The sequence below is a fragment of the Macrotis lagotis genome, chromosome X (assembly GCF_037893015.1).
Source record: "Macrotis lagotis isolate mMagLag1 chromosome X, bilby.v1.9.chrom.fasta, whole genome shotgun sequence".
In the NCBI taxonomy this organism is placed as follows: Eukaryota; Metazoa; Chordata; class Mammalia; order Peramelemorphia; family Peramelidae; genus Macrotis; species Macrotis lagotis.
In genome coordinates this window covers 452,442,610-452,461,956 of record NC_133666.1, presented here as the reverse complement: position 1 = coordinate 452,461,956, position 19,347 = coordinate 452,442,610, and the positions used below count along the sequence as shown (strand labels likewise).

The window sequence follows — 19,347 nt, the reverse complement described above, 5'->3', positions numbered from 1 at the left end:
GTATACATCTTTTATGATGGTTGTTATATAATTGTTGGCATTTTGCCCATTGCCTTAGAGATGACTTTCATGTGAACTGCAACTGTCCTGGAGCTTTCCGAATCATGGGATGGGCATCTGATGGAATCTGCTTTCCTGTAGGCAACCTCTGAAATGTCAATCAGGGCACTTCCTTAGAAGCAGAAATTTCACCTTAAAGGAATATCTCAAAATTAGGTTTATTTTTGGGCAGTAAGGACCCAAGGGTTTCGAAACATAAACATAAACCCCAGGGTTTAATGCTGGGAGAGACCTTAAAAACCATTCAATCCAATATTTCCCAGATTACACAAGTAGAAAATGACAGAGCCTAGATTCAAACCTAGACTTCAAATCCAATGTTCTTTCTATTAGATATACAGTTGATAGAATCCTTCCTGGTCCAACTACCTCATTTTATAGATTAGGAAACAGAGTCTCAGAGAAGTAAAATAAGTTGTCCAAAGTCACACAGATACTAAAGAACAAGGGGAGATTTGAACCCAAACCTTTTTTTTTTTAGTTTTTCCAATGCAATAGGGTTAAGTGGCTTGCTCAAGATCACACAGCTAGGTAATTATTAAGTGTCTGAGGCCAGATTTGAACTTAGGTACTCTTGACTCCAGGGCTGGTGCTCTATCCACTGCACCACCTAGCTGCCCAATCTAAATCTTTTGACATCAATACAATAGCATAAAACATTTTAATATTATTATTCTTTTGTCACACACACTAATATTTTTCTTTGTTACTATATTTGCATAGAAATTTGTATGCTCAGTCATCTTTCTTTCCTTGACTTTCCATCATCCTATTTTCCATTTGCTTCTAACCTCCATTATTCACCTTCTTATCCCATTCTTGCCCTTGACCCAACTATATCCTCCTAGTCATCAAGCTCTTTCCTACTCATAAAAGTCTCTACCTAGAGACTTCTGGAGTAACTTGAGATGTGAACAATGAGTTACAGTATTTAAGTTTGAATTCTGGATTTTCTACAGTACATACTACCTGTGGGCAAAGCACTTAACTTTTTTGTGTCCCAGATTGTTGATCTACAGACTATTTTCTTTCCCTGGATTTTATAATCTACAACTTGTCTATCTCAAATATCTTTATTTCTTATTTCCATCCTGTAAAGCATTTATTCTTTGTTTTTCAATAATTAATAATAATAATAATAAAAGGGATGTTTCTTTGCCACCTTTTTAAGCCTACAATACAAATTCTCTAGACCCAGATAATTTCTTTGGTGATGTGTGCTTACTGGCAACTACTCACAGGGATCTCTCCTCCTGAACTCCTATAGCTCTTACCATCTGGACCATTCAGCACTCAGCATGAACAATGAACGCTCCATTAAAGAATCTCCAGGGACCAACTCCTTTAGGCAAATCAACCATGATAAAAAATTAAACAAAAAAGATCTTCATACATTTTGTGAAGAACTGCCTTCACATTATATAAGAAGATTTTTTAAAAGCTCATTGTATAGCTTCTATTTCTCCTCCTCCTAATGATGCTAGACAGAGTCAAACTTAGGCAAAGTTGTAAGGTCCTGAAGTTTATCTTTTCTCCCCAGTTTCCTCTCTCTGTGTTTTGTGTCCAGTGCAGACTTGCTCTCTTTTAAATGCCTAATGATTAAAACAAAAAAAGGATCTAATAACCAGTTGTCTATACAGGAAAATGTCCTAGCATTTAGAAGAAAGAGTTGGAAAATGTCCTAACATTTAGAAGAAAGAGTTAGAAAATATCCTAATGTCCCCAAAGAGAACAAAATTGTCTTTAGTAACATATCTGACAATAGCTAGCATTTGCTTGACACTTTGGTTTTCAGTGGGTACAGAATGGGTGACTAATTATCAGATATAAGTGTTATATCATGATTTGAGTGAATGTTGAGCCAGGTGACCTTTGACTCTGATCTGACTCTATGATTCTTTGTCTTGGTCCTTTGATTATATACTACCTATAATTCATTTTTTACTAAAATGTTACTTCAGTCAGGTTCTTATATTTTATCCCTGTTAATACAATGAAAGATTTTTTCCTTATACAGAAATTTCAGATATCAGCTAAAAAGTAAGGAATTATTTTGGCAGGGACTGGGGAGGGGAGTGTTTTTCAAATTAACTTTTATTCCCCCCCCCAAAAAAATCTGCTAAAACAATTTTAAAATTTCCTTTTAAAATTTTTTGAGTTCCAAAATCTATCCCTCCCTCCCCACTCCACTCCCTGAGATGGCAAATAATCTGATATGGGTTATATACATAGGCAATCATGTAAAACATTTTCATATTAGTCATTTTGTACAAAAAAAATTCAGTAAGGAAGAAAGGAAAGAAGAAGGAAGGAAGGAAAGAATGTAAAAAAACAAAGAAGGAAAAATTATGTTTTTCTGTATTGAGATAATATCACTTCTTATTCTGGAGGCAGATGGTCTATGGTGTCATGAGTTCTTTGGCATTGTGTCTTGGATCATTGTATTGCTGGGAATATCTAAGTCATTCACAGTTTTTCTTCTTACAATATTGCTATTACTGCATATACTGTTTTCCTGGTTCTGCTCAATTCACTCTGCATCAGTTTGCATAAACCTTTCCAGGTTTTTTTTCTGAAATTATCCTGTTTGTGATTTCTTATAGCACAATAATATTCCATCACAATCATATACTGCAGCTTGCTGAGCCAAATAATGGGTATCCCCTCAATTTCTAATTCTTAGCCACCAGAAAAAGAGTTGCCATGAATGTTTTTGTACAAATAGATTCTTTTCCCTTATTTAAAAAATGTCCTTTGGGATGTAGGCCTAGCAAAGGTATGCCCTTTGGACAGAGTTCCAAATTGCTTTCCAGAATTGCTTTCCAAAAGTGCATTAGGGTCCCAAGTTTTCCACATTCAGGAGAGGACAATCTTGAAATAATTCCTATAGGGCAAAGTTTCTTAACTATAAAATTTTTTTGTTAACATTTTGATAACTGCATTTCACTATAATTAGTTTTCTTTGTAATCTATGTGTTTTTTTTTAAATTTCAAAACATTATCCTTAGAAGGGGATCCATAGGCATCAGTAGAAGGGGTTTCATAGGCATCACTAGCCAAAGGAATCCCTCACACAAAAAGATTAAGAACCTCAATCTAGTATCTATTCAATGACTCCTACAAAAGCTGATTTAACCTCTTTAAGGAAAAACCCTAAGAACTCCTCAAGTAATGTTTTTTGTATGCATTCAAACTTACATAGACTGGAAGGGACAATCTATGAAGGAATTTTTGTGGATGTAGAAGACAACCTAGAGGATAGCAAGATAGAAGTGCTGTTGATAACACATCAATTACCCTTATAGGGACTCATAAAAGGAGAGGTATGAATTAAATGAGACTTTCTTTCTCTCAGATCTGGTGACTGGAATTATGTGGAGGACTCCTAAGTGTAGCTAATGCCTGTTTAATTGCCTTGGTTTGGCACCTTGCCCAGCATTACATTTCAGTTGGATATGGAATAATTTCTCAAAGGAAAATAATGAGTGTTTTCTCCCTTTGATTTAATAAAGATGCAAACCCAGAATAATGGGACGTCAGTGTGATCGCTGTGCTTCTGGGTTTTACCACTTCCCTGAATGTATTCCTTGCAACTGCAACCAAGATGGGACTGAACCAGGGGTCTGTGATCCATGGACAGGTGTATGCCTTTGTAAGGTAAGATACATCAAACCTGCCATCAGAAATTAACAAATAAGTGGTAGGTTTTTGCTTTGTTCTCATTTATTTCTGTTATTATTATTATTATTAATAATAATAACTAGCATTTACATATTGCCTTAAAGTTTACAAAGCGCTTTACAAATATTATCCCATTTTGTCCTCACAACAACCTTTGACATGGAGGTGCTATTATAATTCTCATGTTACAGAAGAGAAAACTGAAGCCAAAAAATGCTATACGATTTGCCCAAGACCATATAGCTAGTAAATATTGTATTTGTATTTGTATTTGATTGTATTTGAATTTAGATCTTCATGTGCTTAGCAACTTAGAACAGTGACTGGAACATATTAGGTGCTTAATAACTTTTTATTTATTGATTGATTTTAAACTATCTCAGAAGTGCCAAACTTGAGGTTCCACCACCAGTCCCAAGGTTATATAACTCAAAGTGCAAGGGAACCATATTAAAATGTAATTGGGAAATGTTTTTTTTTAAAAAATACAACTGAGATAATGTTAATTTGAGTGTGATGCCCCTAACCTAAATTTAGGCAATATGTTGTCCTAATCTTCCATTAATATACTAAATTATGATACCTTATTATGACATGGAGATGATCCTGGATTTTTGAAGGTAAGACCAAAATCCTATAGGATCCTCCTGAGCTGGGAATATCTAAGTCATTCACAGTTATTCTTATATACCATGGCACCCTGGTTAACATAAGCATCATCAAAAGATCAGCCTGGCTAAGTATTGAATGATACATGACTACAAGGTTATATCCATCAAAGGATGGATATTTTTGAAGTTAATTCATTATGTTTCAGGTGTCTTGTGATATGGTCTGCAGTGAAGATAAAACTAATTTCTGAAGCATTGTAATATGGAGTAATATTCAAGGAAAAGCTAGATAGCACAATGAATAGAGCATTAGGCTTAGAATCAGGATAACTCATCTGGCTATGTGAGAGACCCTGGGCAAGTCATCTTAACCCTATTTGCATTAGTTTCCTCATCTGTAAAATGAACTGGAGAAGAAAATGGCAAACCACTACTATCTTTGCCAAGAAAATCCCAAAATGGGATCACAAAGTCTGAAAAACTATTAAACAAAAACAAATCAAGGAAATGTGGACTTCCCAGTAGGGAAAGAGCCAAGGGCTGTGATTTTATTGGTATAGTGAACTCCCATTTAGGACTCTCCTCCTGCTCTGCACCTTCTAGGAGTTGCCTAGTACATCAAGAGACTAAGTGACTTGTCCAGGGTCACATAGTCAGTATGCAGCCAAGGTAGGTATCCAAGGCTGCTCACTCTCCATTATACTACGTGATTCCTTAGTAGTACATAGATTGAGGTAGGATTAGATTGCAATCTCTATCACTGGAGAGAATGTCCCTGTAACATAAGAATCCTCAAATTTGAATTCGTCATTGAATCTGTGGAAACAAGTCCCCTTTCCTCACTTTTGGTTTTACCCAGGAGAGCCCAGTCCCCTGTGACACAAGTCCTTGCTTCTTCCCCATGATCTCCTCTCCACATTTCACCTTTTTGAATCTCATAAATTTTGAGCATTCTCTGACAGAAGAATATACTGTAATAGGGACAGGACAAAGATGATCAAGATTCCTCTGGTTCTGCCTCTATACTGAGGTTGTGAAAAAAGAAAAAAAAATCTTAGAAAATAAGCAATTTTCTAAAAATAAAACTTAACTACCTGAAAGGGAACTAATGATGAGAAATAAACCCTACTGAAGACAGGAACCCTTAAAGTAATCTCAAAAAAATGCTCTGTGTGTATTTGTATAAAATATATACCAGAGCCAAATGATAAAATGGTGGGTCTGGGAGTCAGGAAAACATGAATTCGAATCCTGTCTCAGACTGACTGAATCACTTAACCTCTGTCTGTTTCAGTTTCCTCAACTGTAAAATGGGATAATAATAGCATCTACCTCCTGGTAATATTCAAGGGAAAGTTAGATACCACAATGAATAGAGCATTAGGCTTAGAATCAGGAAGACTCATCTAGCTATGTGAGAGACCCTGGGCAAGTCACTTAACCCTATTTACAACAGTTGTTATGAGGATCAGATATTTGCAAAGCATTTAGCAATTATGAAACATTTAGTGCTTCATACATGTTAGGTGATATATATATATGTTTATTCCATTTCCCTAGGAGAAAGTGAATATAAACACTCTAAAGGCTTTTCTTTTTGACTTTAGTACTTAGCACTGTCTCATACTCAATAGTTTAATAAATCCTTTAATTTTTTCAATTAATAAAAATTATTTTTTCTTTCCCTTTTATTCTCTTCCAAACCAATATAAGTAGTATTTAAGGAAGTAAAACTTCCTTGCATGAACTAATGCAGAATGAAGTAAGCAGAGCATGGAGAATAATTTATACAAGTGCAAACACTATAAAAATGAAAAAGTTTGAAAGACTTAAAAACTGGTCTACATAATGACTAATTGTGATTACACAGCACCAGTGATAAAGTATGCTCTCCACCTCCTGCCAGAAGGGTGAGGTCTTGTGACTAGTGAACTGGTCTTCTGATCATTTTAGACCCTCCCACTTCTGCTGTCCTTTCTCTCTAAGATTTTCAGAATATTTTGTGAGGACAATGGAAAGTCTGGTTCTAGAGCACTTCAAACAGTTGTTTTATAATGATGGCATTTGTGAGAACATCTTCTTAAATTAATATTTTTTGATGGGAGGTGAGATGGCCATATCTATGATAATTTATGGAATTTTGTGATCCCATGGCTTTTTTTGGGGGGGAGGGGAAGGAACTGGAACTCCCTATTTTACCTAGGCTGGAAGAATAATGGCTACTCAAAGGTCCCATCCCACTTCTGATCTGCGTGGAAGCTTTGGTCTTCTCAGTTTCAGCAAGCACCATTTTGTTTCTCCTTAGGCAATCTGGCAACTCTCAGAACTTTACCATATTGACACCAGATTTGATACAAACACCCCATCAGCTTAGCAAACTGAAGCTCAGAACTCCCCAACTCAAGCAATCCATGTCCAGTCATCCATTTCTTCTAATGTTATGTGATCACCTATCTGTCAACATTTTCTGTTTTCACAGAATTTGCATACAACAAAATGCTACCAGGGAACTTAGGGGGAAAACACCCAATTTATTGACCTCATTTCCTTTTTGCTTTAATAGGAAAATGTAGAAGGTGTAGAATGTAATGTTTGCCGGAAGGGGTCATTTTATTTGGACCCCACCAACCCAAAGGGATGTACCAGCTGCTTCTGTTTTGGAATAAGTGACCAATGTCATAGTACCAATAAGCGGAGGACTAAGGTATGCCAGGCATTGCAGTCTTTCTACTTTTACTTGGTTGACACACATTAAGAAGGGGTCTATGAAATTCATCTGAAATTTCAACTTTTTGAACTTTCTGATTTGTCATTCTTAATAATGATAAATTTGGATGGTAATTGTCTGAATGTCAGATTTAGGGTTCTTTCTCCCTTGCCCCCCTCTTCATTTCATCATTTCTAAATTTTTAATTTCTTTCCAACTTTATTTGCCACCTCATTTTTTCTATCTTTATTTCTAGCTTTTTATAAAAGACCCTAAGTACTTTCTTTTCTTCATAATTTCAATACCTACTTCCCCATTTGCTCATTATGAGTCATGCTCAACCTTATAGGAAAAGGCCAGTTTCATTTTTTTATTTGTTTACCTCTTTCAAGGAAGTAAACTAATAAAAAGGGAAAAACATTTATAAGTCTCAGATAATTAACAAGGGACCACCCATTCCCTGGCCAAGAAAAGGACTATCAATCTATTTACAGTTTATCAACTATTCCTTTTTTTCCTATTTTTCATTATTGCTTTATGACTTTGTAGAGAATTTGAACCTTACTATGTATGCTCTTTCTACAGAATGGAACAAAATTTAAAGTATACCATTTTATTTCATATAATTTGGGAGCTATGTGTTAATAAAGTACACCTGTATAAGGAGTTTTGTTGAGTATGTTGTAGTGAGGAAGATGCATTCTATCCAAAGATCTGCTATTCCAGAATATGTTGGGTATGATGTGGTTAAACCTTTTCTTGACTTTGATATAAACTTTCATGAGAAATCTTTAACAGTATGCCTTCCCTATTGTCAACATTTAAGTTATCTCTCAAAGTTTGCAATAGAGAAGTGGAGGTTCACTATGACAGAATATCATATATGATGTCCTCTGCATCTCTGTAGAAGATGTTTTTTCAATTATTTTTCTTTGTCACAAGGGAATATTAAATCTTGAGTAGGGTGGGAAGTGAAATGACTATATTGCAAAGACAAAAGACCATTAAAATGTGTTTTTAAAAAGAAGTTTGCAGCAACAGAGATAATGGAGTAAAAAAATAAATGAATTTTGTTTCCATACTTTTATGTTCTAGTTTGTTGACATGATCGGTTGGCGGCTAGAGACTGCCGATCAAATGGACATCCCCATCACATTCAACCCTGGCAGTAACAGTGTGGTTGCTGATGTTCAGGAGTTGCCTTCCTCAGTTCACAGTGTATACTGGATTGCACCACCATCCTATCTGGGGGACAAGGTAAGAAAAGGCCAAAGAATGATCAGTTCTTTGGTATGTGTTCTGCTCGTATCTCCTATGGTCTCTCCTCTTTAACTTTCTTAATCTATATTGTGTGGTAGGATGTAATCAAAGAAGAAGCTACCCAGGGGTGAGAGTCACTGTTAATGAAAAAAGGGAAGATTCTGTCCCTGCCTCATGAAGTTCATAAAATTATAGCCTTAGAGGCAGAGGGAGTCCAGTGCCCTCAGTTTTAAAAATGAGGAAACAAACTCAGGGAGATAGATAGCTTAAGATCATATAGATAGTAAGTCATAGAGATAGAATTTGAATCCAAAAGCAAATATAGTGATGCTCTTTGTATGGTGCTAAGAATGATCATAGGATAGCTGAGATGGCACAGACAGGCCATTAAAATAGATAAGGTTTTGCACAGAAAAATATTTCCAGGTGGAGTGAAATCAACAAGTCTTTCTATTACATAATGGAGTCTTCCTAGAGGAGGTAAAGAATTAGGTTTTGGTTCCTAGTAACTTGGGTCACTTCTGTCTCATTTTCTTCAAATTTAGAAACTTATTTATAATTAGTGCATATAGTTTAAGTATGGATGGTTCTTCATTGAGTGAGATTCCTTTAGGGATATTCTAGTTTTACTGTTTATCTCTGTTGATAGTGACCCTTCTCCAGAGATCTTGGTGGAGACACCATTGAGTTTGAAATGCCTGGGCTTTCCTTGATTATGCCACTGGCTTAAGTGTATGTCCTTTTTTAAACTTTCACTTCAAGACATGTGAAATAGGACTGATAGTAGTTAGATGTTACTTGAAAGCAGCTAGGTGCTGCAGCAGATGGAGTGTTGAAATTGGAGTCAAGAAGACCTGAGTTCAAATGTGACCTCAGACACTTCCTTAACTCTGTGGTCTTGAGCAAGTCACTTAACCTCTGTTTCCCCCAGTTTCCTCACCTGAAAAATAAAGATAATAATAGCACCTAACTCCTAGGGTGGTCGTGAGGATCAAAGGAATTAACCATTTGAAAAGTACTTTGCAGGTCTTAAAGCTCTATATAAATACTATTTTTTTTTTATGAAAGTTACCAATCTGGACACAAAGAAGCTCCTAGTTTTATCCCCTTCTTTATGGCCTGGCAAAGGATTACATGGAGTCCATAGAGCTCCCTGCTATTCTTTACTTAAGTCCCCATCAGATTAATTTAGAGCTCCCTGTTGAATGGCTCTCTGATTATCCTGCTCTCTACTCTATTTGCAGAAAGAATAAAACTTTTCCTGTTATTTTTTTGGCTCACAGTAGTATGAGATCCTTCTGTCTTGTGTTTTCAAAACTCTAGGGAAAAAAGGATCTCCTTCTCATGCTTGTATTCTGTCATGAAGAACCTCTTGAATCTTGGCATGAAAAACTGGGCACCAGGTTAGAAAGAGAATGAACTCAATGAGATGACTTATCAGAAAGTTCTGAGCCCCATTAAAAAGTGATCTCCTTTTAGTGGGAACACAACTCCTGGACCTAGATTATCAAGTATAGAATTTTTAGATTCAATCACAAGGGACCCTCACCACCACCAACACCACCACTACCATTACACACTTCTTCAAAAAGAATTCTTTGTTGCAAGATTCTTTGTAACACGTTTTTCAAACTGCCTAGGGGTAAGGACTTATTTCAATTGCAGGCAGTGTAATTTTTTTAGACTTTTTCCTTATTTTTACCTGAAATATACCCTCTTGAAATTTCCCTCTTTTGGTTTGAGTTTTATTCCTTGGGGCTCAACAGAAGAGGTCTGATTGACTTTCCAAAGCACAACCTTTCAAATATTTGAAATCACTAGTCTTTTCCTTTTAAGCCATAAGTATAGAGTACATCGGTCATTTAACACAAATACAGATCAGTGACAAATCAGTGGCAAATTAATGTTTTAAAAGAGGACTGCCATGTAAATATTATTCTTGAATGACTTACTTACTCAACAAGTCCAAAAACTCATTAGAATTTCCACCCAACCCTTGGTAACATCAATAGACAAATCTGACTGAGGAAATTGTTATTGATCTCATGTCTCCCCAAGACTATAAGACTCATCTGCCCTGCTGAGTACATAAACCAACAAATTATATAATTGATTAGGATAGGAATAACTACGACTTTTTCTCTTCCTCTCTTTGGCGTTATCTCTTTTAAATTTAAAACAAATCGAAATGATAAAAGTTCCTATTGTCATGTAAGTTCTCTAAGAGAACAGAGCAGAGAACTTATTTTTCAAAAAGGAGCAGGGCCTTCATTGACCAAATGCAAATTGCAATCATTTTATAAGAAGCAATTTTCACCTCAAACAGGGAAGAACAGTGGAAATGTTGGCAACCCCACTCCCTGTTCTTGCAGTAATCTATTCATCAAATAAAATCATGCCCAATGCTACCTCTCCTGCACCAATTGTGTCAAATTTTATATTCAAACACTGTCTACTGCAAACGACTTTTTTTATATAAGACATTTTGTCATTAATCCTTTGTTTTAAAGCTATTATAAAGCTTCTTGTCAGAATAACAAAAGCTAGAAAATGGAATGATTCAGAGAATTATTAACAAAATTCACTAATAATGACCAACTCAGTTAGTTAGGAATTGTACTGGGGTATTTTAGAAACCCAACAGTCTCCTTTTGGAGTAGTAAAGGGATCAGCACAGAAAAGATCTATCCTACTACCAATCTGACTTAAGCTACTTCTTATGGACCCCCAAACCTAAATCTGTTACCTGAGTGAATTAGTATGCATTTACTCAGCAGTGTATAGCAGCTTGCAAAATATTTCCCTTTCAATGACCCTGAGAAGCTGATACTGGAAGTATTCATATCAACATTTTAAAAGGAGAGATATCTGAGCCTCAGAGAGGTTCAAGGTCACACAATTGCAACTGACAGACAGATACTTAATCCAGATCTTCTGATTCCAAATGAAGATCTTTGCTGAGGGTGTTAATGTTTGTAATTGCAACGGTTACTTCCTCTTCCTCCTCATCTTCTTTTCACTCCCTTTATAGTCCTTCTCCCCTTCTTCTTTGAACTCGTTTATATTTGATCTAGCTAAATAATCCTAATTTTTTCAAGTTTATTTAAGATATTCATTTGAAATAGCATTGCTTTCATATTTATATATCTCTTTAACTTAATAAAAGATTTCCAAGGAAACCAGTAGAGGACTGGATGTCCAATGCTATCTCCTGAAATGCTTACATTCAACTGTCAATTACTTGATGTGATGGTGTGGCTACTTTTGAGTCTCTTCCCTCTCAGGTCTCCTCTCTAGGCCACTCTCTTGACTTTATTTATGAAAGGACATATCTGGATCAGGGATGACTTCGAGAGAAGGAAGAATAATCTTTAAGTCTTTTCTCAGGTGATTGGGTAAAGAAAGTTTTTGGGGCAAGGCCTTGTCTGCTTCTACAGAGAGAGAGAGAGAGAGAGAGAGAGAGAGACAGAGAGAGAGAGAGACAGAGAGACAGAGAAAAAGAGAGAGAGATTTAATTAACATTTATGAGAGGCAACTGGCATTTTAGAAAGGGCACTGGATCTGGAATCTAAAGAAGAGGAGTTAAATCCCGTCTTTTCCTCTTGAGCCATCTTCAGCAAGTTACCTGGTGGCCTCATCTGGAAAAAGAACTAGATAACATTTAAGGCTCTAAATTTATGATTCTATGAAATAGTCACTATGTCCAAATATAAAATCCTCTCTTTTAGAATAAATGTTTCTAATAAGCCCAGTCTGCTAATAAGAGCACATTTCACTCTGTGCCAAGTCTTCCCAGTCTGAATGATAAAAAAGATTACCTCCAGACCAGATAGATAAAGGTTTGGAACTCATCTGTTGGTAAAGTCAAAATATCATTTTTTTAATGTTCAAATTGAGGCAATAATGGAACTTAGAAGTCAAAAATTTTGCATCATTGTGAAATTGAACCTACCAATCATATAGTTATATTTTTTAACTCACTAAAAATCTGCCTTTACCCTCCCCTCTTCCCATTGAGAACAAAAGAATATCAAAACCCCTGTTACAAACATGTACACTCAAGCAAAAGATTCTGCCTTGGTCATGTCCAAATATGTGTGTGTGTGTGTGTGTGTGTGTGTGTATCTTATTCTAAACACTGACTTCAGTGTTTAGAACCCTTCCCTCTCAGGAGGAGCATAGCATGTTTCATTAGTCCTGTGGAATTGTGGTTGGTCAATGTTCTGATCAGAGTTCCTAAGTCTTTCCCCACTACCCCGAAGTATAGTCCTCCTCCCCTCTCTTTCCATTCTTCAATTAACATCATCAAAGACATAACTGAACAGGTGTTGTCTAATTAGATTCCTTCTATCCCCCAATAATGATAGAGTTCAGAAGAAGGGACAGATCAGATGTATTGTCTCCCCATATTTGGATGTGTGCAGCAATCTGAAGTGATTGCCTACATTCAAATGAAAACAATATATGTTTTATGAATAACAATTTATCTTTGTTTAGTTCCATCTCATTGTTCACTGATATTTATGTTTTTTATGTTTCTCTTAACTCCTAAGTTTAGACTTCACAGTTTCTATGTGGTTCTGGTCTTTTAATCAGTAATGCTTAGAAGTCCTCTGTTTTATTACAAATTCAGTTTTCCCTGGTAACATTATACTGTTTTGCTGGGTAAATAATTCTTAATTGTAAGCCTATTTTTTGCCTTCTGAAGTGTCCTATTCCAAGCTTTTCTCTCATTTATAGTGTTGACTGCTAAATCATATATGAGTGACAGTGACTCCTCCTGGCTGATTGCAGTAGTATTTCTTTGACTTAGAAATTTTGGATTTTGTTTCTGAGAATTTCTTGAGATTTCTTTCAAGAAATTACTGATAGATTCTTTCTGTTTCTGCTTTACTTTCTGGTTCAAATTGATCTGGACAATTTTCTTTTAAGATTTCTTGAAATGTTATATTAAAGCTCTTTTTGGTCATGACATTTAGATAATCCAATGATTCTTAAATTGTTTTCGCCTTGGTAAATTTTTCAGTTGGTTTTACTGAGAGATACAAGATTTTATTCAGGATTTTTTTAAACTTTGATATTTTTATTTTTTAATATTCTTTTTAAGGCAGGATGGCAGACACTGAGAAAGATACAATCAGATTTATGGAGCTGACAATTTAGAAGAGGAAGTAAGCTATGCTTACAAATGGCACATTCAAAATAAACAATGATACAAATGGAATTCATTGTGTCCTTGTCTCCCTTTACTAGGATCAGTTGTCATAGACTGTTTTCATATATTTTATATAAATCTACTTCCTCAAATAAGTTGTTACTGCATTTTTATTCCAAGTTCAACCAGAATAAAGTCATTTCTCAGAAGAGAAAGCATGCATGTGTGGTCAGATAGGAACCAATAAAACTAAGCTATTTGTGTTTTTTCTTAACTGATTATTTATTTTGAGTTTTGCAAATTTACCCTTATTCTTGCTTCCCTCCCCCCCACCTCCCACAGAAGGTAGTCTGTTAGTCTTTACATTGTTTCCATGGTGTGCATTGATCTAGGTTGAATGTGATGAGAGAGAAATCATATCCTTAAGGAAGAAAAATAAAGTATAAGAGACAGCAAAATTAAATAAGATAATGGGTTTTTTTCCCTAAATTTAAGGTAATAGTCTTTGGTCTTTGTTCAAACTCCACAATTTTTTCTCTGGATATCGCAGATAGCTCAAAATTGTCCCTGATTGTTGCACTGATGGAATGGGTGAGTCCATCAAGTTTGAACATCATCCCCATGTTGCTGTTAGGGTGTACAGTGTTTTTCTGGTTCTGCTCGTCTCGTTCAGTATCAGTTCATGGAAATCCTTCCATGCTTCCCTGAATTCCCATCCTTCCTGGTTTCTTTTTTTAAGAATAAACATAATACCCCTCTCCCACAAAAATATAGAACCTCATGAGAAATAAAGTAAAAGAAAGAGAAAAAATGTGTTTCAGTCTGTGTTCTGATACTATCAGCTCTTGTCTCGGGTGTATCATGTTTTTTATCATAAGTCCGTCACAGAAGTTACTTCTATAGTTTTCCACAGTTGCTGTTGCTGTTGCTGATTGTAATTCCCTGCATCCATTCTTCCCCACTACCATATATTATATTTTCTCTCTCCTTTCACTCTGTCCCTCTTCTAAAATGTGCTGTAGGGTAGCTGAGTGGGAGCTGCAGTCAGGATCACACAAGACTCAGCAGCAACTACATTAAGGGCTCATAGGGTTTGGAATATAATATTCTGGAAGGCAAAAGAGCTTGGAATGCAACTGAGAATCAACTACCCAGCAAAACTGAACATCCTCTTCCAAAGGAAAAGATGGAATTTCAATGAACCAGGGGAATTTCAAATGTTCCTGTTGAAACAACCAGAGCTTAACAGAAAGTTTGACCTTCAAGTACAGGACTCAGGTGAAGCATAGAGAGTGGAGGAGAAGGGTAAATTATGAGGGACTTAATGATGATGAACTGCATGTATTCCTGAATAGAAAAATGATACTGATAATACTCATATGAACCATCTCATTTAATAGAGCAGGTAGAAGGAGCTTTTATAGATGAAGCACAGGAGAGAGTGGAATTTGAAGGTATAATATAGTGTAAAAATGGAGTCAATGGCTAAAAGGAAAATGTGCTGGGAGCAAGAGAGAGAGATGGAATAGACTAAGTATTTTAAAAAAGATATTTTTCTTTGCAATGAGCCTTTGCAATGATATGAAGGGGGGGAAGGCAAGGGGGAATGAGGGAACCTTTGCTCTCATCAGAGGTGGCTCAGAGAGGAAACAGCATATATATACTCAATGGGGCATAGACATCTAGAGTAAAAAGGAGAGAAGGAGGACGGGGAGAAGGGGTGATGTGGGTGATAGAGGAGAAGGTAGATCATAGAGAGAATAGTCAGACATAACATTTTCTTATTTACTTTTTGCAAGGTTTTGGGATTGGATGGCCTGTTCAGGACCATGAGACTGGGTGGTTGCTGGGTCTCTGGGGTGGTATGTGGGCTTGCGGCCTCTTGGTCCCAAGATATTTTTATTGTTTCACATAGCAATTGGTTTCTATTTGACTTATTCTTATTTTCATAGAGTTTTGTGCTTTAGACAAGTGTTTTTTAACCTCTTGATCCAAACTATTAATTTTCCTTTTCCAATTCTTTCTAACATAGCTCTTTCCATTTTTTCCTCAAGTACTCTTATTTCATGTACAAAAACATTTTTAACTAAAAAAAACCTCTTGCTTCATCTTTTCTAAGAATTCTAGTTTGAATATATGTTTTTCTTTGAAATTTTGCTTTTAGAGTCTCTTTTTTCTTCTTTGTATTCAGCATCTCTCCCACCATAGTACCTCTTAATGGTATGATTCTTTTTTGTTTGTTTGCTCATTCTTCCAGTCTTTTTCCCAACTTTAGACTTGATTTCAGACTTAGATTCTATATACTTTTAGAGGAACTGTCAGGATTGTTCTTGTGACTGCTGTCTTGGGAAATTGAGTGTTATATTGTTCCAGGATCTCAGGGACAGGCCAGAGACCTGAAAGCTTTTAGTATTCCCAGAGTGGTAAGACGTAGGACAAAATCCAACTTACTGCCCACTCTGATATGAGCTTTTTAAGTTCCTGACCTGGATTTGGAACTGAGTGACAGTCTACTTCTGCTAGACTCAACTTCACTCAGCTGGCTAGAAAGCTTTGTTGGTTCTGAGTAACAGAATTATATGTAGACTCCCCTTTGATCTGGGATTCATGCCCTGGTTATTTCTCTGTAGACTTCAAATACTGGATACTGGATACTGAGACCCTGCCCTGTTGCTTAGAAGTCTAAATTACAGTCTTGCTGCTTGCCCCACAACTGACTCTATTCTCAATAGACAACTCAGGACCTTCCCTACACTACGAAAACAGCCCCCCCAGGAGCAGGTCCTTGCCATTTTGCACCCGTTCCTATTCCTGCACATGGTACCTTAGTATGGATCCGGAACCACCTCTTGCCCTGGTACATAGCCTCACACTGCACTGGAATGCTCCTTATACTGACATCTCATCCCAATTCTGAAGACCTCTGTCTCCCTAGGCTGACCTAGGCTTGGAAAAATGATTTACTTTTTCCTTGAATGTCACCATTGGGATTCACTGTAATGCATTTTCTGGATTTTTTGCATAGTTTTTTCTTCTCCCTTTTTTTTGGTATAAACTCTAGCCAGTTTTTCACATTAACTCATGTGAACATAAATTCCCCAAATTCCCCACCTTGTACTTGTAAAGACGATTAAAAAACATTTTATATATAATTTATATATATATGTATACACACACACACACACACACACACACACACACACACACACACACACATATATATATATATATATTACAGGGGGGCTTTATGTTTATCCCTTTTAAATTATTAGATTTAGTCCATCATTTTAATAGTCTGGATCTTATTTCTAGCCATCCATTGTGTTAACTATCCTTTTCATATTGCATCATTACTGACAACCTGGTTCTACATCTCTATACCTTAACCATTATCCTGACATTTAAAAGCGTCTGGGAGACATTTGAAAAATTTGATCATCTTAGAGGACTTAGTCAGACTCTTATTTATTATGTATCCAGAGAATTTTGAAATGACAGCCAGGTTGAAATGCCTGCTTTGGGAAAAGGTTATTGATTTTTATTTTTTAGGAGTTGACCTTAGTGCTTTATAGAAATTACCTAGTTAGATACAAACATGTGATTCAAATTTCTTAGAAAAGCAGGGGTTCAAATGAACTTTAGACATTAATAGAAATAGCAGGAAATCCATAAGATCCTAAAGAATATTTGATTCATCTAAAGTTAAGGCATTCTTTTTGGGAATTCATCTTATTTATTCAATCTTAGGTTTCTTCATATGGTGGTTTCCTGACTTACCAGGTAAAATCCTTTGGCCTCCCCAGTGAAGGCATGATTCTCCTGGAGAAGAGACCAGATGTGCAGCTTTCGGTAGGTAAAGAATACTTCCATGCAGTAGTCAAGAAAGGGAAGTTTCTAATGAATAGATGATAATTTCTTAATTAAATCTGTTTAAAGAGATTCATGGGAATTAAAAAAGATGCCTCATCTCCTTAAGATCCTTCATTCTGAGTAAATTTGATTTCAACCCACTGTGATCTTTCTTTTCTAAGAATTCTACTAGTTATGATGAGTACTCATCTTTTAGATCACTGGGATTGTTGATCATCTCCCTCTATATCTATAGGTATATATTTTTAAATTAATTTTTTTCACTTAAGCCCTTAGTTTTCTCCCTTCTACTTCCTCCTTTCCCCAACCTAAAAATAAATAAAATACTTTAAAGAAATATGCAGAAAAAGAGATTCCCATGTTGTCCACCTTTTTAGCATTTCCTTCTTCAGTTTCAAGCTTCCTAAGGGCTTCCTCTTCTTTGAATCCTTCCAGAATCTAGCATAGTATCTTAAACTAGGGAAATACTTAGTAAATATTCAATAACCAAGATTCCATCTTCAGAAATTTGAACATGAAACTTCTGTAACAAGTTATAATGAGTGAAATAATTCAATTCAGCAAAGTGCCTAATATGTGTAAGGCAATTATTTAGATGTTGAGGCTACAAATATCTTTTTTTTTTTAAATATCCTAGTCCTTGACCTCAAGAATTCTTATATTCTACTAAGATGGTGGGGGGAAGTGAGAGTATGGCATGTACACAGATAAGTATAAGTCAATGTTGAGAGCAATGGGAGCAAAGAAGAGATTCAGACAAGTAGCTTAGGAAAGCTTTAGGAAACACCTTTCAGTTGTGGGAGGGGGTGGTAACTGAGAATCCTACACAGAGAAGTTGCTAGCTAAACTAAGTATTAAAGAAAGATTCTGAAAGCTAGAGAGATGAAGAAAGAACAAATTCAAGATATGGATGGTAGTCTACACAAAGTAAAAAAAAAAGCAGAACGCATTTAAGAAACAGATAGCAGTTTATTTTGGCTCAAATATAAAGTATTTAAATATCTTTTTCTCTTAAGTTGGAGCTAGATTTTAGAAGGTCTTAGTGCCAGACTAAGGAAATAAATAAACAAATAAACAAATGAATAACTGTGTGTACACGCATGCATATACATATAAATTATAGATTCATGCATATAGATATCCTTAGATACATGTGTTAAATATGTTTATATACATAGAGTTATAGATTCACATGTACACACATAGGCACATGCATGCATACTCAGAGACACAAATAAATTTAAGCATTAGGGAGCCAGTGAAGGATGTGAACAGAAGAGCAACATGATCAAACACTCCTAAGATTTTTCTCAAGTCATTCACTCACATATTTCAGATAATGAGAGAATCTTATAGATTTGGCAGTTTGTTAAAAATAAGGTTATAATTATTTTTTTTTCTTTTTTTGCCAAGGCAATGGGGCCCAAGGCCACACAGCTAGGTAATTACTAAGTGTCTGAGGTCGGATTTGAACTCAGGTACTCCTGATTCCAGGGCCAGTGCTCTATCCACTGTACCATCTAGCCATTCCACTATAATTATTTTTTTAAATAGTCCTTCCATTTTTATTCAAACTATCTATGGTTAATTATATTGTATTTATTTTCTTTATATTCATTCTGCCTTATGTAACTTGTCTCCTCATTAATAGAGGGGAATATTTTGTTTCCCTAGTACTTTGCAAAGTGCCTGGATTCAGAGAATGTATTTAAAAATGTTTGTGAATTGATTGATTGGTTGCTTGCTTCAGTTGATTTCTTTAAAATTTCAAAGGCCTTTTGCAGATCACACTGAAAATAAAACATCAGACTTTTGAAAGTTCAGTGGTTGAGAGAAAGAGTCTGTACAATAAAAATTGTAGCACCGAGATGACTCTCTCCCTTAGCCTCTTTAGTTACCAGGATAACTTGTGCATATTTTGTTCAAGATCATTAATATAGCTATTACTAATGCCAAATGACTTTTTAATTATAATGAAGAGAATATTTCTTCTTTTCCACTTT

The 19,347-nt window shown here is 35.7% G+C and overlaps 1 protein-coding gene across 2 annotated transcripts in view; it reads left to right on the top strand.

The window, feature by feature from the left end:
• Nucleotides 1-19,347, top strand: part of LAMA3 (laminin subunit alpha 3) — a 231,751-nt gene that overhangs the window by 132,035 nt on the left and 80,369 nt on the right. For both annotated transcript variants that reach the window (XM_074200328.1, XM_074200327.1), the window contains 4 exons: nucleotides 3,573-3,717; nucleotides 6,916-7,056; nucleotides 8,155-8,316; nucleotides 17,222-17,323. In XM_074200328.1, coding sequence (XP_074056429.1) covers nucleotides 3,573-3,717; nucleotides 6,916-7,056; nucleotides 8,155-8,316; nucleotides 17,222-17,323 — 550 coding nt within the window. The remainder of the gene's footprint in view (nucleotides 1-3,572; nucleotides 3,718-6,915; nucleotides 7,057-8,154; nucleotides 8,317-17,221; nucleotides 17,324-19,347) is intronic.